Source organism: Cydia strobilella, chromosome 25 (assembly GCF_947568885.1).
Source record: "Cydia strobilella chromosome 25, ilCydStro3.1, whole genome shotgun sequence".
In the NCBI taxonomy this organism is placed as follows: domain Eukaryota; kingdom Metazoa; phylum Arthropoda; class Insecta; order Lepidoptera; family Tortricidae; genus Cydia; species Cydia strobilella.
In genome coordinates this window covers 846204-869430 of record NC_086065.1, presented here as the reverse complement: position 1 = coordinate 869430, position 23227 = coordinate 846204, and the positions used below count along the sequence as shown (strand labels likewise).

Below are 23227 nucleotides of genomic sequence, written 5' to 3'. Positions count from 1 at the left end.
TTACAAAAATGAACTTGGGGTGTGTATTAATCGTAAGCAGTCATATTATTGCTACCTAAAACGTATCCGTTTAATTTTCGGCAATGATTTAGGAAACCTTTCCCGACGCCCCGCTTGCCGACGAACAAGTGCCGATTAAGAGCTCCTGCTTTATGCAGGTACAGTTTTCTGCAGGATCCAGTTTTCTGTAGTATGAGTGCAGTATCCCGCAAACAGAATGCTCGTGTGAACCTTACTATAGTAGCACTTATACTACTAAATCCTGCAGAAAACCGTACCCGTAAAAAGCTGGACGTCAGCGGGAAAGAGCTCTTAAGCCGTCGGCCTCGCCCTTGAGACCCATCTTCTTTTTCGAAACAGGTATTTGAGTTAGGAGACAAAATAGGTTAAAATGAAAAAGACATTTTGTACAACTTTTTATTGCATTAATTATCACTTGAATACTCGTAGTAACATAACAGATGATGGTGTAGCATAGTACTCAAAACAATTAAAAAAAATTCTACTATAAAGGTAAACACCTACTGTCTTTACGCATCTTGCTTTCAAACACATGTGTCGTCATTGACATTTAGGTATAACGACATTATAATAGGTGAACGCACATGTGTCGTCATTGAGTTCATTGCCATTTTATGTTATTGTATAATTGAAAATAAACCTTAAACAGATGATGAACAGGTCATAAAACAAAATATTTTTTCGTACGTATTTCTATACAACTCAAAATAAACCCTAAAATCAATGGATAAAAGTACATTATCGCCTGTCGGTCTTCCCGACGCCTCGCTTGCCGGAGAACAGGTGCTTCGGCATCTTAGTGCCGATGAAGCGGTCGGCCTCGCCCTTGAGGCCCATCTTCTTCGTTTTCTTCGCGATGGCCACGTGCGCCATGTTCTTCGCGCGTTTCGCCATCTGGAGAAGAAAATTTGTATAAGTGTGGCAAGGAAATATGTGCCATTCTCAATCTCTTATTGTCGGTTGTCAGTAAGGCGCTATTTCCATATAGCTTCAATTTGGAATCAATCTTATCAACAAGCGACAATGTGGTACCTTTTGATAGAAAACTTCACATATTTTGGAAATTACAGCAGTTAGATGTCTTCAACACTAAAACTTATAAAATAAAAAACCGGAAGGGCGAGTCTGACTCGCGCACGAAGGGTTTCGTACCATTACGCAAAAAACGGCAAAAAAATCACGTTTGTTGTATGGGAGCCCCACTTGAATATTTATTTTATTCTGTTTTTAGTATTTGTTGTTATAGAGGCAACAGAAATACATCATTTGTGAAAATTTCAACTGTACATTGACAATATTGACATCACTTCACGCCAAAGCAAATGCTGCCATCTTGTGGGCTACTTTGGAAGCATAAACTACACATTTACGCTTCGCGCCAAAAATCTGACGTCTCCTGTGCTGCCCCCTACAGTTTATGCACGCTCTAAAATTCGAAAGTTTGGAAATTGACTCCCATATTTCTTGTATTCTGTAAACGCATACGTGTCGTCATTGGCGCTAGACAAAACTCCCACCTAATAACAAAGTTATAAAGTGTAAAATCCCTCACCTGCGTGTCCTTGACTCCCTGCTCGTCCCGCGCGGGGCGGGACACGGAGCGTGAGCGAGACACGTCGACGCGCGCCCTCTTTGTCGCGGGCGCCGAGAGCGAGCGAGAACGAGAGCGAGTGCGGGTGAAGTGCGCCTTTTTTGTTTCTGACATGTCCACGCCTAGAAATATATGGAGAAGGTATTAAAATTACGAATAACATTAAATATTTTTGAAGAGTAAAGTCTGACAAAAAAGAGTAGAAATTAAAAAGTGGCAACACTGTAGTGTCGTCCCTTTCAAATCAATCTAAGAAAAACGGGACGACACTACTACAGTGTTGCCACTTTTGAATTTCTACTCTTTTTTGGCAGACGTAAATGTTTTGTAAACATCAAACATTTATTCAGCAAATAGGCCACAGGAGCACTTTTACATGTCAATTTTTACAAACAATAAAATTAATCCAAAATTACAAAAAAAAACAATTACATAAATATAAATGTTAAATTACACAAGAAAAAAGAACTAATAAAAAATATACAAACAACAGAAGTACTAAAATTGTTTAGAGATGTAAAAGTCTCTAGGTGTCAGAGATAAAATGTATATAATAATAAAAAAGATCATCAAATTATCCAGAGATGTAAAGGGTCTCTAAGACTTGAATTGTTATATAATTAATAAAATGTACGCTTAAATGCGACCCGAAAGATCAACGTTCGAGTAAATAAACGGTCTAAAACCTTAATTAACCTCGTGAGTCTAAATGTAAATAAAAAGTACATATTCATTGCAATTTAATTTGAACCTTACATAAAACAAATAAAGTAGCATTTCTTTTGTTTCACTGCGTTGTAAAACAAACGAAATTCGTTCCAATGTACTTATATTTCATTTCATTTCATTTTCATTTATTTCATTCACAAGCAATAAAACATCGCATTGGAAATTATACATTAAAATACTTAGGCTAACACAGAACAAGGAGAGAACAAGGTTCAAATTAAAAATCTTTCTATGGTGGGTCTTACTAGTTAAAATTAAATATTTAATTTCTTTTTTAATAAATCAAAAAACCAACATACCGAGTTTCTCCATCTCGTCTCCCAAACTACTTTTAGGATCGGTTGCACCAAACTGTTTGTCATCGTTAAAGAGTTCGCTAAATTTTATTGTATGGAAAGTTACATGAACCGCCGCGGCGTGCCGGGTGACGTTGATCAGTCTGTCAAGTGCAGATGGTGCAACTGGCACTTAATCTGTCCCGACGTTGCTTCGACGGGTGTTTCTCGGCATGCCGGGCTCCATGCTGTGCCGATTGATGACTCCTCGAGGATCACCTTCTGTTCTACTCTGTGCTATATTGCCAACATACCCAGTTTCTCCATCTCGTCCCTGAGCTTGGTGGTAGAGCGGTCCCGTTGTCTCGCGCGAGTGTTTCTCGGCATGACGGGCTTCGTGCTCTGCTTGTTGATGCGGGACTCGTCTTTGAGAACCGCTTTCTTGTTCCTGTAACAAACGGAATGTGGTTAAAATATTGTTTTTTTAGATACTTTAGTTTTTGAAAATTTACTTAAGGCCGTTCCATCGGTTTGCCGCCGTCAGTGTCACATTTCGCAAGAAAGAACGGGAAAGATCATGCGCGCCAAGTGTCAATTTTGATCGAAGTAGCCTATGTAGCCTATGGACGCCTGCAACACCGGAGATATTACACGCGCGTTGCCGACCCTTTAAAAACCTGTACACTCCTTTTTTGAAGAACCCCATACTGTAGCTCCTCGGAATAACCTCGGCAGGGAGCTCATTCCACAGCCGAAGCGTACGCGGGAGGAAATTCCTCTTAAACCGCACAGTACGCGACCATTTAGGTGCTAGGGTGTGAGGATGAACACCCTGCCGATGGCGAGCGGTGCGGTGATAGAAAGCGGCCGTTGGCATCATGTCAAACAGCTCTTCAGAGCACAGCCCATTGTACAAGCGGTAGAACACGCATAAGGAGGCGAAGTCTCTCCTTAGACTTACCGCTTGTGAGTTTGGGATCGTCGACGATTCGTACAGCGCGCCTTTGGACTGAGTCGAAAGGTCCAAGCTGGCATCCAGGTGCTCCTGCCCAAAGGTGACAGCAGTACTCCATATGGGGTCTGACTTGCGATTTACATAGCAGCAGTCTTTGCCCCGGAGTAAAGTATCGCCGTGCTTTATTGAGCACACCGAGTTTTTTGGATGCCAGATCAGCCTTCCCTTCCAGGTGGCTACGGAATTGGACGTCACTGGAGATGGCGACACCGAGGATCCCAATACTCTCTGACATGGTAAGGGCTGTGCCTTCGAACTGTGAGACCACGGGTTTTCTTAGCAGTGAACGCGCAAACTTGTGTCTTGGTGGGGTTGAATCGCACTAAATTGTCCCGGCCCCACACCGAAACTCTGGATAGAGTGCCCTCAATATCCGACACAAGCTTTTCACGACTCTCTAGTACCACGGAACGAGGGATGTTGGCACGGCCTGTGTAAAAGGCATCCCCAGTACTGTCGTCTGCATAGCAATGAATGTCGTCGATAGACAACATGTCATTGATGTGCAGCAAAAACAGCGTTGGGGATAGCACAGAACCTTGCGGAACGCCAGCGTTAATGTCCATGCTATTGGAGCAGCTTCCGTCTACTACGGCTCGTATGCGTCTGCCGGACAAAAAGCTAGCGATCCATTTGCATACTCCCTCCGGCAATCCATAAGATGGTAACTTCGACAGGAGACCCCGATGCCAGACCCGATCGAACGCCTTCGCTATATCTAGGTTAACTGCCAATGCCTCACCTTGTCTATATCTGTAAGCCCATATATTCGGCCTCCGCAGTCGCGAGAGCCACACTTCGTCTTATACCATATTAAAGACGATGGTGGTAAATAACCACACGGCTTGGCAGCATCGATCGCCAGTGACATTACAAACAGCGTTATAAGCCATTGAAAAAATAATTTCTTATAAGAATACTCACCGGATTTGAATAGCTAATTGCTTGATTTCCTTCATAGTTTCATCTAATTCTATCTTGGGCACGGCGTACATGCCGCCCTCCTCTCTCAGCGCCTCCTCTCGCTCTAACTCTGCGAGTTTCTCGAAAATATCGGGGTCGATATAATCGGCGATGTTGTGGCCCTCCCAGAACTCGGGGATCGGGTCGTGGCGCTCCTCTTCCGCGATTTCTGTATAGTTCTTCTGTAAGTCTGGAAATAGGAATAAAATTAATTTGATTAAGGTTTTCTTTTGTTTCAAGAATTGGAACCGGTTAATTTCGGTTTCGCTCCGAACATGTATGTATAAACTCTTTATTGTACAAAACACAGAACACAAATAAGGCACAAAAATAGGCAGTACAAAGGCGAACTTATAACAGTTTTAACCCATTAAAACACACCCCCCTACCCCTTTAAGATACTTTAATTTTAACATTTCTTGACAACCTGAAAGGATTTTCTTAAGAACTTTGCTGTAACTTGATGAATATGTGTTTTAAGAGTCCCCGGCAAGCTCGGCCTAATGTCACCTTACCATACAAACGTAGTTCCGCTCTCATTTTAAAACTACGTGTTGGATTGTAATGGAACTTTGCATTTATAATGACATGAGGTATATCTAGGTCTGTAATTAGTTTATATATATATATATATATATATATATATATATATTTATATATAGACAACGCGCAGTCTGCATTAGAAATTAAGTCTCCGGCAAGCTCGGTTCTCCATACAAACGTAGTTCCGCTCTCATTTTAAAACGACTAGCTAGATTGCTCTAAAACTTTGTACTTACAATAGGATAAGGTTTAAACTTGTATAAAATCTTCTCGAAGGTCATACTGGATCGAATAACTAAAAGACTTGATGAAAACCAACCAATCGAACAAGCTGGGTTCAGGAAACATTTTTCAACATTAGACCACATCCACACAGTGAAACAGGTAGTGGAGAAATATAATGAATACAACAAAATTCTATACATGGCATTCATAGACTACAATAAGGCATTCGATAGCATAAGCCACAAAGCCATGGAGGAAAGTTTGTCAAGTCAAGGTATTCCGGAGATATATACTAACGTCATCAAAACCATATATAAAAACAGCAAAGCAAGAGTTCAACTGGAAAAAATTGGCCCAGAGTTTAGAGTGAAAAGAGGCGTGAGACAAGGAGACCCAATGTCCCCCAAGATATTTTCTGCAGTCCTTGAAAACATTTTCCGCAAACTAGATTGGAGTCACATGGGTCTGAACATAGATGGCAAGAAACTAAACCACCTTAGATTTGCAGATGATATAGTATTATTTGAAGAAGATCCAAAGAAGCTGCAAGATATGATCGAGTCACTATGCAAGGAAAGCAAAAAAGTTGGCTTAACAATGAACACCACAAAAACAAAATTAATGACCAATTCAATAAAAACAGAAATAAAAATAAATACGACCTTACTAGATTATGTAGAAGAGTACACATACCTTGGCCAACTGATATCTCCGGTAGACCTCACTAGCAAAGAAATAAATACAAGAATTACCAATGGATGGAAAAAATATTGGTCTATGAAGGAAGTCATGAAGTCCACTAATCTCAGCATTACCATAAAAAGAAAAGTATTTAACACATGTATCTTACCCTGCATTACATACGGATGTGAGCCATGGGCACTCAACAAAGAGCACCGAGACAGGAGTACTGCCAGAGATCAATGGAAAGAAGTATGACGGGAACACGCAGACTAGACAAAGTGAGAAATGAAGACCTGAGACAAAAAACAAAAGTGACCGACATACTCACTAAAATAGATCAGCAGAAGTGGAGATGGACTGGCCACATGTTGAGAGACAGGCGGGAAAAATGGAGCAAAATAGTAACAGATTGGTATCCAAGAGGTTGTACACGGGGCCAGAGGAGACCTCGAACAAGATGGGAGGATGAACTCAAACTCACAGCGGGCCCGAACTGGAGAAGAGTGGCCCACGACAGACCTCAATGGAAAGAGCTAGAGGAGGCCTTTGCCAAGCGGCACACTGAGCTACGGGACACACTCTAGCTCAGAATAAAAGGGCTAGATAGATAGATAGGATAAGGTATATCTATGTATGTAATTAGTTTATGTAGCTTCAGATACCATAGTTAAAAAAATACAGCGAATTTAAGTTTTTCATACAAAACTTGTTTTTGCTCTATTTCGTTTGTTTTATAAACTGGAGCTATATAAACTAATTACAGATCTAGATATACCTCATGTTATTGTATGTACAAAGTTTCATTACAATCTAACTCGTAGTTTTAAAATGAGAGCGGAGCAACGTTTGTATGGGAAGGTGCAATTCGGCCGAGCTTGCCGGAGAATTAATGTTAATTTAAATTTATAGATTTTCAATATGTCAATATTAATTTTACTAATATATTACCAAAGGGTAATAGAAGTGTGTATTTTTTTTTGTACTACGTCGGTGGCAAACAAGCAGCCCGCCTGATGGTAAGCAGTCTCCATAGCCTATGTACGCCTGCAACTCCAGAGGAGTTACATGCGCGTTGCCGACCCTAACACTCCTCTCCCTCGAGCTCTGGCAACCTTACTCACCGGCAGGAACACAACACTACACTATGAGTAGGGTCTAGTGTTATTTGGCTGCGGTTTTCTGTAAGGTGGAGGTACCTCCCCAGTTGGGCTCTGCTCTAGATCTGGAATGACATCCGCTGTCCTGTGCCCTACCTACACAAAGCGAGATGTCATTCACAGTGCCCATACCTCTCTTTTGTATTTGACATGGGTAATGCACGATCTCATATGTGATGCGTCGTGCGACCTTGTGACAAACAATACTATCGGCCAAGCTTTGACTGACACCAAACATGTAGTTTGCCTCAGCTTCGATCGGGCCAAATCAAATATTTGTTTATAAAATCAAAGTGGTTGTTTACCTCTCGTGCTTATTATTGACACAGGAGATAAATTAAAAAAACCGGACAAGTGCGAGTCGGACTCGCGCACGAAGGGTTCCGTACCATTATGTAAAAACGGCAAAAAAATCTTACGTTTTCTTTTACGCAAACAGGAAACCGGTTAAGACGAAGAACTTACCTAGCACATAGTCGTCTCCCTCCTCCACCTCTATCTCCCTCTCCAGCTTCCTCTTTCTTGCCTCTCTGTCGGCCATCTGCTGTTTCTTGGCGAGCACTGAGGGGGGGATGACGGGGGGGCGAGCCTTGCCGTCGCGGGGGGTGGGGGTGGCCACGTGCAGACGGTTCAGGATGCCGTCCACCTGAAAGAATATAGTCAGTTACAGCAGGTACATATTAACAAATATGGTACAACTCAACTTTGTGAACAAATCAAATTATTTTATTAAATAATTCGCGACCTCGATCTTAACCTACTGGACCCTCGTCTGTGACAGTAGAGGTCCGCATGACCCTTGCACCCTAAGAGTATTTTACCTTCTTAGTGCGCATCTTCTCAGTGACCCTGTGCCCAAGCAGTCTCTCGCAGGCCTCGATCTTGACCCCCTGGACCCTCGTCTGTGACAGCAGAGGTCCGCATGACCCTTGCGTTCTAAGAGTATTTTATATACCTTCTTAGTGCGCATCTTCTCAGTGACCCTATGACCAAGCAGTCTCTCGCAGGCCTCGATCTTGACCTCCTGTACCCCCTCGTCTGTGACCGTGGAGGTCCGCATCACGGGGACCGTTGAGAGCTCGGAGTTGGAGTCAGCGCTGCGAACAATTCATACATGTTTATCCGACAGAAAAACGGGAAGCAAAGTACAGGATTAAATAAATAAATATTATGGGACAATTTTCAAACAATTCGATCTAGTCCCAGAGTAAGCACAATAAGGCTGCGTTTCCACCAGAGATGTGCGAGCATGCGTAGCGAGGGGTGTGTTTGTTAAGAACCATTTGAATCACTACACGTTGAGCGAGGAAAACAAATGAAGTGATTCTATTGGTTTAAAAAAAACCGGACAAGTGCGAGTCGGACTCGCCCACCGAGAGTTCCGTACTTTCTAGTATTTGTTGTTGTAGCGGCAACAGAAATACATTATCTGTGAAAATTTCAACTGTTTAGCTATCAGGGTTCATGTGATACAGCCTGGTGACAGACGAACGGACAGACGGACAGCGGAGTCTTAGTAATAGGGTCCCGTTTTTACCCTTTGGATACGGAATCCTAAAAAAACACATCCCTCGCTACGCATTCTCGCACATCTCTGGTGGAAACGCAGCCTAAGACTTGTGCGAGGCCTCCAGGGTTGATTACATCCATCTTGTTAAGTGTAGTGTACTCACTTGACGGGGTTCTTGGCACAGCGGGCCTCCAGCTCTTCGATGAGCTGCCTCTTGGCCGGAGTGAGGTCTTCAGGCCGGATTACATCCATCTTGTTTAGTGTACTCACTTGACGGGGTTCTTGGCACAGCAGGCCTCCAGCTCTTCGATGAGCTGCCTCTTGGCCGGAGTGAGGTCTTCAGGCCGGATTACATCCATCTTGTTAAGTGTAGTGTACTCACTTGACGGGGTTCTTGGCACAGCGGGCCTCCAGCTCTTCGATGAGCTGCCTCTTGGCCGGAGTGAGGTCTTCAGGCCGGATTACATCCATCTTGTTCAGGACCACGATCAGGGGTTTGTTGCTAAACAGTGGCTTAATGCTCTCGAAGAGAGATATCTGTAAGAAAATAATAATGTTACTATTATGTTATGTATGTTAATATTATGGGGCAATAGGGGACATTACTGCAATGTTCTGCCACCAGAGTGCAGCACTAGCCTTTTTAGTAAACCATAGAGTAACTTATACATACTGTACATTTAACAGGTTTTTGACAAGTTTTCAGAGATAATAAAATATGACATTGATGCATCAAGGCGGTTTGTTTACAGAGGACCTACCGGGAAACGCGAATCCGAAATTTCGCTATCTGCCTCTTTATCGCTTGAATATGCAAGAGTGTCAGAGATGTTTGATAACGAAATTTCGATTTTCTTGTTTCGCGAATTTCGCGATATACCCTCATTTTGTGGTAGTGGCGCCCCCTACGCAGAGTTTCGTGTAATATTCCCTATTTGTACACAAATTGACCTAGTTTTACCGTAAACAACATAAAGCGTTATAACATCATAATTAAAGACACAAACAAAATACATCCTTACCTTACTACGATTCGAAGCCTGAACCACACAGCCTGAGAAAGAGCGGCCAAAGAGATTTCTTGCCGATACCTTGCTTTTTTTTGTAGATATATTAAATACTTTTAAAACTAACACGGGATTTAATCGCGTAAAAACTTACGTTTATTTATGGCCTGACGTTTCGAACGTGACGTTACATAAGTTACATTATCAATCCACACAATGCCCACATATTTTCCAGCTCTGTTTAACAATAAAATGTATTTGACCTGATGGTCTCATCGGAAGATCAGCGCTGGAAGTCGCCAGCAGCATGCTGAGATGGGGCCATTTCGTGACACTTTATTTTCATGTTCTTTTAATGTATGTCTATTGTCTGTGTGTGTTTACGAATAAAGTATTATATTCTATTATATTTGATATGGGTAATGCACGATCGCATATAGATTAAGCGTCGTGCGACCAAATATCAAAGAATACTGTCGACTGTCGACCGCGCTTTGACTGACGACAGGCATGTAGCCTGACTCAGCTTCGAACGGGCCTACATATGTTGAAAGGTTTTAATAAAAAATACTATATCGTTTCTCGTATACCTAATACCTACTCTATTTGTTTTTGAGGTCGGTTAAAAATACACACACAGACGCACTATTTATATATTTATTTTTGTATTTTTAGGGTTCCGTACCTCAAAAGGAAAAAACGGAACCCTTATAGGATTACTCGTGCGTCTGTCTGTCTGTCTGTCCGTCTGTCACAGCCAATTTTCTCCGAAAATACTGGACCAATTAAGTTGAAATTTGGTATACATATGTAAGTTTGTGACCCAAAGATGGACGTGTAACGTAAATATATTAATTTTAAACACGGGGGCCACTTTTGGGGGGGGGGGGGGGGGGCAACGTTGGTCTTAAGAGCGCTGGGGGCTTAGCGGTAAGAGCTTGCGACTTGCAATCCGGAGTTTTACGTACTTATGTACGAAATATCATTCGATATTTACCAGTCGCTTTTCGGTGAAGGAAAACATCGTGAGGAAACCTGACTAATCCCAATAAGGCCTAGTTTCCCCTCTGGGTTGGAAGGTCAGATGGCAGTCGCTTTCGTAAAAACTAGTGCCTAGACCAATTCTTGGGATTAGTTGCCAAGCGGACCCCAGGCTCCCATGAGCGGTAGCAAAATGCCGGGACAACGCGAGGAAGATGAACAACGTAGGTCTCACCTGGTCCTCGATGCTGTGCCCGCACTGCTCCGAAGGATCAATGAAATACAAGATGGCGGCCCGGAGATGGGCTAGCGCTGTCACCGCCTGCATTTCTATCACGTTGCGCTCTTCTAGCGGGTGGTCCAGGATCCCGGGGGTATCGATCACCTAACAAATAAAAATGTTGTATTAAAAGCATTGTTTGATGTACGTGCGAAAGTGTCAATTGTACTTGTCCCATCTTTCATTTGTCACAATATAAACCATCATGGTTACTTGCATCAAAATACACTATTATTTAGTGCAGTTATTACAAATACAGTTATTACAGTGTTAGAAATTGTATTTGATATGGGTAATGCACGATCATATATTAATGATACGCCGTGCGACCATAATACCAAAGTTTAGTGTGGGCCGCGCTTTGACTGACGTCAAACATCTGGCTTGACTCAGCTTCGATCGGGCCAAAAAGGTGTTCAGACACACAAAAAAAAACCGGCCAAGTGCGAGTCGGACTCGCGCACGAAGGGTTCCGTACCATTACGGAAAAAACAGCAAAAAAAATCACGTTTGTTGTATGGGAGCATTTAAATATTTATATTATTCTGTTTTTAGTATTTGTTGTCATCATCAGTGAAAATTTCAACTGTCTAGCTATCACGGTTCATGAGATACAGCCTGGTGACAGACAGACGGACAGCGGAGTCTTAGTAATAGGGTTCCGTTTTTACCCTTTGGGTACGGAACCCTAACTAGTTGCATCATAAAAGGTGAATTTATTGAAGAGATCCTTTTTGGCGACCGTGACAGGACATTGCGATGACGCAACTAGAATATATAAAAATAGATGATGTGTGAGCGTCTTGATTAAATTATCTGTTTCTAACGTCAGCTCGTACACCGATTTACCGAATTCTTTTTTGTGATAACAACCCAAAAAAATACCGAATAATAAGTTTTTGGCAAAAATTACATTTTTGTTACAAGCTTTTATAGCTGACTGTACTTTTTTTTGCACAGGCAACTAATACTCATCGAAACAATTACAACAACCCCAAACACAATTAGGTTGCGTTGTTTTATCACAGAGTTCCTATGGCCACCTCTTGTCTCCATCAGATCAGCTCCATGTCATCATATCGTGTGTGTGTGTGTGTGTGTGTGTTCATTGCGATCCGATTTACATAATGTATGCAAAATTTCAGCTCAATCGGAAATCGGGAAGTGGGTCAAATTTAGCTTACAAGGTACTTAATATAGGCCCCTTTGTTTGACATAATTATTGAAAGTCATAATGTAATGATTGTCATATTATCATTAGTCATAATTCTGAAACCGTTAACTTTTAAAGATTTTCCTCAGGTTATCCTACAGATAGGTTAGGTTTGTTTTATGGCAATCCTGAAAAGTTACGCGTTTCTGAGAAAAACCAAATTATGACTAACGAAAATGTGGACAAACAATACAGTATGACTTAAAACTATATGGGAAACATTAGAGACCCTACTAAATAATATACATACTGACAGAAGGGCAAGTTAAATAAAAGCTGGTAAAATATCAGGTTTGAACCGACCTGCCACCTCAAGTACTTGTAGTCCGTGTGTCCCACATACAAGCTCTTCGTCGTGAACGCGTAAGGCTGCACCTCCACGTCGGCTCGAGTTATCTGAAACATTATTATTTAATTAGGATATTTGAACTTTAACTAAAGCAAATAAAGGTAACTTAAGTTAATGATGATGAAAAGATTTAAGCGTACTTTGTTTTTACTGTGTAGTTGAAGTAATACCATATTGTGTATGTACCTTGTTGATGAAGCTGGACTTGCCAACGTTGGGGAAGCCGCATATGATGATGGTCCGAGTGTATGGGTCGATCGATGGCAGACGGGCTAAATGTTGTCGGACCTGCGGACAGACAATTTAAAGATATCTAAGAGTCTTTGGGGTGCTGTGCCCCGAAGGCTTTTTGGCACAGACATCAGCTGAGCCACCTTTCCTTTCAATTAGTTTGTAAGCATTATCGTGTACTTTTATTATGTACCTATGTTACAACTTTTTGAATTAACGTCTTTTATTATTCATTTATTCCTTTTATATCTTGGGTTAAGTTATTTTATAATATGGATATAAAAATAAAATACAAAAACAATACAAAATACATATAAACATATTATAAAAAAAAACCTAACCTAGGGTGCCGCCAGCAGCGGGGCAGGGCCCAAGCTGCCGGTGGTCAGGGCCGCAGAGAGAGGAACCGGCGGACTATCCGCGCCGTGTCCAAGATCACCGCCTTCTGCATCTGACCCTTGATCCAACCACCTAGCGAGAGTCTCTCAAGGTGTTGGTCGAGACTCTTCGCTATGAGACCGTTCGCTGAAACGACTATCGGGACAATGATCGTCGAATCAACATCCCACATGGCGGTTATCTCGTGAGCCAAGTCTAGGTACTTACTGTACTTGTCCTTCTCGGCCTTCACGAACGTCTTTTATTATTATTATTCTCTTTATTTATCTTTCATCTTAACATTATAAAAAACCTAACCTAGGGTGCCGCCGGCAGCGGGGAAAGGCCCAAGCTTATTATTATTATATAAATACTCAAGCACTAAAAAACAAATATGTTTTAATAAAAAATTATGCAAATTTTTATAACGACTCATTTACGTTTCCAACTGTTTAGCTTTGAAATGCCCTACCATAGTAAGTGAACTGGACGGTCGCGTTGAAGATGTAAGAAGACTTAAGAAGTATGATCTCTTCATGATTGTGGCCTTGCCTTAAGAGATTTTTTTATTTATGAAATATATTTTCTATCAGTCAACCATTAAGTCAAACAGATGACCCAGTTTCCCAAGGAACTTACCTGTTCTAATAAGCAAATTGATGAAGGCCAACTGAGAGGGTCCACACTGCATGGCTTTACACGGGTGGGGGGAGAGTCAAAGCGTTTCTGACCCTCCCCCCTCAGATGCGGGTGCCCGGCGTAAGCCGGCCAGGGACGCCGGGGGGCGTCGTGGTAGAATGTTCACGATCCCAGGACGCCCTCCAAACGGCATATTGTGGGAGACGCCGGTGTGGGTTTAGTGGGTAGGCTACTCCCCCTCTTTTCTCAATAGAAAGAGCCGTAATAGGCCCACCTCAAGTCAGGGGGACGATGCGTAACAGCATTCCCACACCGAGAAAAAAAAAGATCTCTACCAGTCCAGATGATTCCATGGTACTAACCTGTTCTAAATAAGCCAAGTTGGCCTGTTGTCTCTTCATGGTGATGGCCATGCCTCAAGGCCCTCCCTACCAGTCAACTAACGAGTCAAACGGACGATTCCATGGTACTAACCTGTTCTAAAAAAGCCAAGTTGGCCTGTTGTCTCTTCATGATGGTGGACATGCCTTAAGGCCTTCCCTACCAGTCAACTAGCTAGTCAAACGGACGATTCCACGGTACTAACCTGTTCTAAATAAGCCAAGTTGGCCTGTTGTCTCTTCATGATGGTGGCCATGCGGCCGAGCGCCGCGCGTTTAAGTTGCTTGCAGCGGTACAACGAGTCGCCATACTTCAGCAGGCGTACGTAGTCTTTCGCTACACTGGAATTTAAAAACATCAATTAAAAGGCAGTTGAGATGGAAATATTTTAGAACTAGTATGGTGTTATGAAGCCAAGCCAGCCATCTGGCCAAGCAGGGTCTCCGCTGGCATTCGGCTGGCAGAAGACGGTCGGGGAGGCCGTGTACTACATGGAGGCGATCAGTTGAGAAAGAGGCTGGCTCAACTGGACTCGACTGGAAAGAGCAGGAAGTAGCCGCTCAAGATCGTGACAAATGGAGGATTCTTCTGCGAGCCCCTAGTCCCTAATGAGGGATAACAGGAATGCATCATCATCATCATCATTGTGTTATGAATGTTATGATACAAAGTGATGATTCATAATGATACAGAATGTTAATAGAAAAATGTGATGAAACATTATACATTGAAATCCATCCAGTCAAAATGGCGTGGAGGCCAGAGATTGGTGGTGGTGAAAATTACAGTACTTAGAGCACTAAAAACAATATTTGCACCTCTGAGATCTCTAGAACTAAGGTCAATTCAATGTGGGGAAGACCATCCATAAAGGAAGACCATCTACAAGCTCTTTCGTCGCTTTTGTACACATCACAGATTTAAATATACCATAGATGACGCAAATGCATCTACTTCGCGTGTCCGAACCCCGACAAAGCGTCGAGGTTGACCGTCGCTCTTGACAGTCCACGAGCGTCAGTTGTTGCAGCCGGACATCCGTGAAAACTTAAAAAATGCTTTCGTTGCATGATAATTAACTGCAACAGCCCAAAAATTGCGAGCACCCAAAGGCAAGGACATATTTCCTAACACAGGTAAGTAATTTTAAAATTATGTTATGCGTAAATTTTGTATGTAAAAGTCGGCACGCTTGGTTTTAATACAAATCGCGATATTTGCGTCATCTAGCGTAAATCTATATCATCTATATCTATATAAGAAACCAGATAAAGAACCTGACAACACAACCTTCCTAGAACCACATCAAAACAATCAGGACATATAGTGGGAGATCTTAGGTCCACCACCTTGCATTTTTGAGACAAAGCAAACCGTTTGGAACAGTTGTTTCTGGGGGTGATCTGAGCTGATTTAGCCCGGTTGCCACGAGGTCCCCCCCAGCAGGTGGGCAGGGGAGAGGGGGGAAAAGTGGCTCCGGCGCGCCTCAATCTAGGCTTTATATCTGCATACATCTAGCAAATATATCAAGTTTGGTGTCTTTTTCGTATAATTCGAGGATAAAGAATTCATTTCTGTGACTAAATTTTCACTCACCCATACAAAAAATACGAGAAATTCAAAATTCAAAAATTTTCTTTACACTTTTTTTTTCGAAAATCCTCTACAAAATTAAAACTATGGCGATTTGCTCTAGAAAAAAAATACCTGTGAATAGCCCAGTTATCCTTCTATATAAAATAGTAAACTTGTCAAACATTTTTCTTTTATAACTCTGTTAAAAAAAATGTTTTGTGTCGCGCGGCGTTCCCGCGTTGTAAGAGCGGTATGCAGCTTTTCGGATTTTTAAGTATGTTTAGATGATTTTTGATGAGTTGTTATTCTTCTGTTCGTAGATTACATTAAAAAATTACTTCTGGACGTGATATATATACAAATATATAAATAAAGACTGGGAAAACTTTACTATTAACTAGCTTTTGCCCGCGACTTCGTGTGCGTGGAGTTAGTAATTTGGGTAGCTTATTTTTTATCCAATATGCTTTTTATCGATTTCCCATACAAACTTCCACCTCCCTTTTCACCCCCTTGATAATTTCTGATATAAAAACCACCTTGTGTCCTTCCCCGGGACTCAAATTATCTCTATATCAAATTTCAACTAAATCGGTCCAGCGGTTTAAGCCTGAAGAGGTAACAGATAGACAGACAGACACACTTTCGCATATATAATACTAGCTTTTGCCCGCGACTTTTATTCAATCTCCTTTTTATTGATTCCCCATATAAACTTCCACCCCCTTTTCACCTTCTTAAGGGGTGAGTTCTGAGATAAAAACTATCCTATGTCCTTCCCCGAGACTCAAACTATCTCTACACTGAATTTCAAGTAAATCGGTTCAGCGGTTTAAGCGTGAAGAGGTAACAGACAGACAGAAAGACACACTTTCGCATTTAAAATATTAGTATGGATTAGTATGGATGTGATAAAATTAACATAGTTAGATGTTTGACAAAAAATGCGGGTTGAAATAAGATATATATTGTTCGCAATTGCCACTACATGCACATAAATATGTCAGTGCATTTTAGTTTTTTTTAACGCAGTTGCACCTCCCTGCGCATTTTGTTTTGCAGCGGCAACGAATAATCTCTAAACAAGCAGCAGCCGCTGCAGGTAGGCTTGTCCATATGGGCTCCCAATAACCTGTTGCTGAGCGGCTATAATATGTCCCCAAACATAGCCTCCTTGGTAAACTGCACAGAGAATAATGTTTACGTAGCGCATCTTCCGTTGGAGGCAGATTCTCTAACTGGAGATTTCTTCGGCACTCATTTACACTCGTACTTGTACCTGATCTGAAATCAGTAACAAAATACATAGTGTTAAAATAAGTCTAGGGTTGACACCTCGTAATTCAAATCTGTTCAGACTTAATAATGTAAGACTTACTTGTCATATAAGACAATAACAATTTTTTCCAATATTGGCAACGCCTGCTCAATATTGCCTTGTTTGCCAAATTTAAATCCCTTCGTTACAGCAGGATATGCGCTCCAAGCTTGAAATACGCTTTTGTCCCCTTTCCACACAAAAAAGAAATAGTGTCGCAACCTGAAAAGGCGTGGAAGAATGGCAAGACTTCTGTCCTTTCTGGTCCTGTAAAATAAATTATACATCTATGCGTTACAAATAAAATCATATATTTAAAGGAAGTTTGCAGCACGTGACCAGTTGCCCTCGTACAGGAAGCAGACACGCGCATGATGGTCCATTATGAGGCTGATGCTGTAGCCCCAGGTCACACAAAAATTATGCTACGCACAGTGGATACTGATGTTGTTGTTCTCGCAGTTGCATGTATATCACAAATGCAGGAGCTCCAAAAGTTATGGGTACATATTGGCACAGGAAAGAATGACCAGTTCCTCTCGTGCCATGCTATTGCATCTTCATTAGGTAACTTTTGTAGTTCCTCCATGAATTGTAAATAAAATAAATAATTCACCGCAGTACGAGACAGGTCACCTGGGCAATTGGTCACGTGCTGCAAACTTTCTTTAAATATATGATTTTATTTGTAACGCATAGATATATAATTTATTTCACAGGACCAGAAAGTACAGTAGTCTTGGCATTCTTCCACACCTTTTCAGGTTGCGACACTGTTTCTTTTTTGTGTGGAAATGTGAAAAAAAGCGTATTTCAAGCTTGGAGGGCATATCCTGCTGTAACAGAGGGATTTAAATACGACAAACAAGGCAATACTGAGCAGGCGTTGCCAAATTTGCCAATATTGGAAAAATTTGTTATGGTCTTGTATCACAAGTAAGAGTCTTACATTTTTAAGTCTGGACAGATTTGAATTACGAGGTGTGAATTGATCCCTAGACAGTATTTTAACACTATGCATTTTGTTACTGATTTCAGGTCAGGTACAAGTACGAGGTACGAGTGTAAATGAGTGCCGAAGAGTACTTTATACAATAAGAAATCTCCAGTTAGAGCAGGGTTTCTTAAAGTGGGGTCCACGGACCCCTTAGGGGTTCGTAGCATGTTTATCAGGGGTCCGCAGTAAGTCAAATACCTACTGTAAACATACTTATTAGGAAATGTTGTAATAAACTTGACGAAACCTAAGTGTAATGAAACTTATAATAAAAGTAAATTTTAAAATATAAATAAGGGTTTTTATAATTTTTCTAAAATATATTTTAACCGGGGTCCGTGGAATTGTTTAAATTGTGAAAATGGTCCGTGACAGCAAAAAGTTTAAGAAACCCTTGAGTTAGAGAATCTGCCTCCAACAGAAGATGCCCTACGTAAACATATTCTCCGTGCAGTTTACCAAGGAGGAGTTTGGGGAGGAGGTTTGGGGACAGATTATACCCTCTCAGCAACAGCTACCATGCCCTGCTGACTGGGGCTGGTCCAAACAAAATGGTTATTGGGAGCCCATATGGACAAGCCGACCTGCGGCGGCTGCTGCTTGTTTGGAGATTATTCGTTGCCGCTGCAAAACAAATGAGCAAGGAGGTACAACTGCGTTAAAAAAACTAAAATGTATGGACCTATGTGCATGTAGTGTCAATTGCGAACAATAGATATCTAATTTTAACCCGCATTTTTGTCAAACATCTAACTATGCTAATTTTATCACATTTATAATAACTACTGGCAAATTTATAAAATGTAGGCGCGAAGGGATATCGTCCCATATAAAATTTGAATTTCGCGCCTTTTTCTGCTAACATGATTTGCTTGACCAACTATATATCACATCCAGAAGTAATTTATTAATGTAATCTACAATCAGAAGAATAACAACTTGTCAGAAATCATCTAAACATACTTAAAAATCCTAAAAGCTGCATACCGCTCTTACAACGCGGGTACGCCGCGCGACACAAAACTTTTTTTTAACAGAGTTATAAAAGAAAAATGTTTGACAAGTTTACTATTTTATATAGAACGATAACTGGGCTATTCACAGGTATTTTTTTTCTAGAGCAAATCGCCATAGTTTTAATTTTGTAGAGGATTTTCGAAAAAAAAAGTGTAAAGAAAATTATTGAATTTTGAATTTCTCGTATTTTTTGTATGGGTGAGTGAAAATTTAGTCACAGAAATGAATTCTTCATCCTCGAATTATACGAAAAAGACACCAAACTTGATATATTTGCTAGATGTATGCAGATATAAAGCTTAGAGTGGGGCGCGCCGGAGGCACTTTTCCCCCCCCTCCCCTGCCCACCTGCTGGGGGGAACCTCGTGGCAACCGGGCTAAATCAGCTCAGATCACCCCCAGGAACACCTGTTCCAAGCGGTTTGCTTTGTCTCAAAAATGCAAGGTCCCCTTAGAAAACGGGATCTAAGATCTCTAGCTAATAGTAGAACCAATATCCGAACTAGAAATATCAAAACATATTTCACATTTAAAATCCGAAAAAAGCCCTGGACCGGACAATATCAGTAACGAAGCACTTAAAATTGGAGCCCCACTACTAGTACCTTACCTTGCTCAATTATATAACATGGTCCTAGAACAAGAAACTGTTCCCAAACAGTGGTGCAGCTCTGATATCATCCTACTGTACAAAAAGGGCAATCCACTAGATGTTGGCAACTATCGCCCAATCAGTCTCCTGTCCAGTGTCTATAAACTCTTCACATCCATACTACAGACCCGACTAACGCCAACTATAGATGCGCACCAACCAATTGAACAAGCGGGATTCAGATCGGGATATTCAACTATAGACCATATCCATACCTTAGATCAAGTAATAGCAAAGTACATAGAATATAACTACCCCCTTTATATAGCCTTTATAGACTACTCGAAAGCCTTCGATAGCATTACACATAGCTCTATCTGGCGAGCTCTGAAAACATGTAAAATCAACAAAACATACATAAACATCCTAATAAACATCTATAGCCAAAGTGTAAGCCGAGTAAAAATGGAAAGGAAAGGAGAGGAGATAGCTATAGGCAAAGGGGTCCGACAAGGAGATCCACTCTCGCCGAAATTGTTTATAGCAGTGCTAGAAGAAGTTTTTAAGAACATGCAGTGGAAGAATAAAGGAATTAGTATACTGGATAAACGTCTGACCCATCTACGCTTTGCAGATGATATTATAATCTTTGCAGAATCTGCGACCCAACTAGAAGACATGATGAATACCCTTGACAAGGAGAGCAAGAAAGTAGGACTGCACATGAACACATCTAAGACAAAAGCTATGACCAACAGTCGAAGAAGATCAATAAATGTGGCAGGGACTGAAATTGATTATGTTAATGAATACATTTACTTGGGAAAACACATATCCTTTAGCCCATCTAACAACGAGGAAGAAGTGGACAGACGCATAAACACAGCCTGGAAAAAGTTTTGGTCCCAGAAGGAAATCCTGAAAGGCGAATACAGCATAGCCCACAAGAAAATCGTTATGGACACCTGTATCCTGCCAAGTCTAACTTACGGAAGCCAAACTTGGACATACACAAATAAAGTGCGTAAAGCTATAACGACCTGTCAAAGATCGATGGAGAGAAGTCTATTAAATATAAGAAAAATACAGAAAATTAGAAGCGAAATAATACGTCAAAAGACCAAACTTACAGACGCTCTTCAACAAACTCTTCATCCAAAATGGCAATGGGCAGGTCATGTATCCAGATATCGGGACAAAAGATGGACACTGGAAGCAACAAAGTGGACTGGACCTGTAGGACGGAAGCGCTCAGGAAGGCCCAAAAAGAAATGGATAGACGACATCTCCTCCGTCGCAGGAAAAGACTGGCTCCAAAAAGCCCAAGACAGGGATGAGCGGAGAAAAAGTGAGGAGGCTTTTACCCAGCAGTTGGGATCTGCAGTCAGCCCCAAAACAAAGCCAAAGTAAAAACACAAAAACAAGAAAAAAACTTGACTGTAGAACAAACAAAGCTTAAATAATAAATAGCGTATATATTAAATTTATGGTACACATACTTTCATACTCTACTTACAGAAGGACAGAGCAGAAGAAAAAGAGAAGTAGAGCAGAAGGAGTGAAGCTCATCTTTTCTGTGTCTAAGCAAAATACATTATCGTCTTATGTTAATCTTCCCAATAATAAAATGTATATTTCTCACATTGGCTTTAGTCATTTGTCTCGCACTTCTAAAGTTTGCCAAACGCCATAAACATTACTTTTAAAGCATGTCGAAAACTTGATGCATATGATCTAAAAGTAACCCGCCTTCGGTAGTTGTAAGAAAATACTGTAAACTCACTTGTCAATGAGATGGCGAGCGGTGTTGAGCTGGCCCAGACCCAGCTTGTAGTGGTCCTTGTCATACAGCACGTTCATCAGGTCAGCGTAGAATGGATGCACATCGTCTAGCTTTGGGAATTCCTACAGAACAAGATACCAGATGTGAGGTACGAGTGAAAACCTTTTTTACGGATGCAAGTTGAGATAAGTGCCCTATATGAGTAAATTACTTAATTTCTAAAATCACAGCTGTCATAAACAATAATCTTCCTATATAGTGTTTTTTTATTATGTGTCGAAAATAAAATCAGTACAGATATTTTTTTTCATTGTATGATAGTTGTATTAACGGAAATTTAACGGAAAATAAGCGTATTTTATTTATGTCTAATAATTTAAGCAGACAAAAGTTACAAATAGACAGGGTAGCCCAAAAAATTATTGTCATTTTTTTGGCATAGTAAATTGTCTATTATTGGCCACTCTTGAATAACTGGCCACTTTATACTAAAACAGAATTATATTCACCTATAAACAGAATTAATTTTTAGTATCAGGTGTCAATAACTGGCCACCCTTCAATAACTAGCCACCTTATACTAAAATTAATCCTGTGTATAGGTGAACAGAATTCATTTTTAGTATCAGGTGTAATTGATAATTTACCCTAGTTGATAATTTGAAAAATGTTTGCATATGTGTATCAAAGCTACAGAAGAATATTTTAAAGATAATAGATATTTATTATAGATATTTTAGACATTTTGTTTTAGTAAAAAGATTGTTATAATTTTTTATTACATTTTGTAAAAGACATGCACCTACATAAGAATAACTCTTTGTCAACATATGTGCCATTCAACCAAAAGGGTACTTATTGTCGCTTGTCAATAAGGCGCTATTTCCATATAGCTTCAATTAGAAATCAATCTTATCAACAAGCGACAATGTGGTACCTTTTGGTTGAAAATGTCACATATTTTTGCACCATCCTGTAAATATCTTTAGTGGTACAGTCAAACCAATAATAAATATTGAGTAAGTTAAAATCTCAAGAAAAGGGTAAACAGCAAAATATTAAAATATTGCTAAGTAATCAGAATAATCTACAGACAAATTTCAAGTCTACCAAACTAAGATAATAGCCTCCTTATCTTCATTTATCTGTCTCAAAAAAATTATAAATATAATAAGTTAACATTGTGGTAAACGTAAAACTTTGTACAAGCTGAAATCAATAAGTTATAAATGTAATAATAACTTTTTATATAACATATAGCAGACACAAACCTGAATAATACGGGACAGTCGGTCGTGGAAGTTCTGCTGCGTAAATTTCACTTTTCTTATATAAAACCCGCGTATCCGGGATATTTTATAATGCTTGTGCACCACTGTAGGAGTCTTCCTTTGTGTTTTTGACAAAATTATATCTATAAAGTCCTGTAAAACACAGAAAATAACACATTTTGAGGTTACTTTTAACACGTAAATATTATTTAAAAAAGATATATTTGATTATTTACCTTAGCCGTAGGGACTACGGCAATCTTTTTAAAGTTGTACAAACTCATTTTGTAGTTGTAATGTTGTTATTTTCTATTAAATATTAACTGGACTCGGAAAGAGCCCATCACACGTACAACACGTGTTTAAAAAGAAAGAAATGTCAAAATATTGCGTCTCGATCTCGACTCGATTACTGCTATTTAGTTGTCAGATTGAAAGTTACTTGTATAGGTAATATTGGTTGAATATTCTTAGTAAAAATTGAGAAAAATGGGTATAGTAA

The 23227-nt window shown here is 40.4% G+C and overlaps 1 protein-coding gene and 1 non-coding gene across 2 annotated transcripts; both read right to left on the bottom strand.

Moving 5' to 3' along the window:
* Positions 1–432: 432 nt before the first annotated feature.
* LOC134752920 (nucleolar GTP-binding protein 1) lies at positions 433–23108 on the bottom strand. Its single transcript, XM_063688702.1, has 14 exons — positions 22962–23108; positions 22726–22878; positions 21455–21576; positions 14378–14513; positions 12730–12831; positions 12498–12590; positions 10937–11086; positions 9096–9250; positions 8159–8300; positions 7669–7849; positions 4556–4784; positions 2931–3064; positions 1574–1734; positions 433–915 (listed from the first exon to the last, which is right to left on the bottom strand). Exons 1-14 carry the CDS (start codon positions 23007–23009, stop codon positions 760–762), a joined length of 1962 nt encoding a protein of 653 aa, XP_063544772.1. The 5' UTR covers positions 23010–23108; the 3' UTR covers positions 433–759.
* LOC134752960 (small nucleolar RNA SNORA16B/SNORA16A family) lies at positions 11257–11391 on the bottom strand. The gene has a single exon (XR_010128786.1). It is a non-coding gene; the product is annotated as a small nucleolar RNA SNORA16B/SNORA16A family (small nucleolar RNA).
* Positions 23109–23227: the final 119 nt, after the last annotated feature.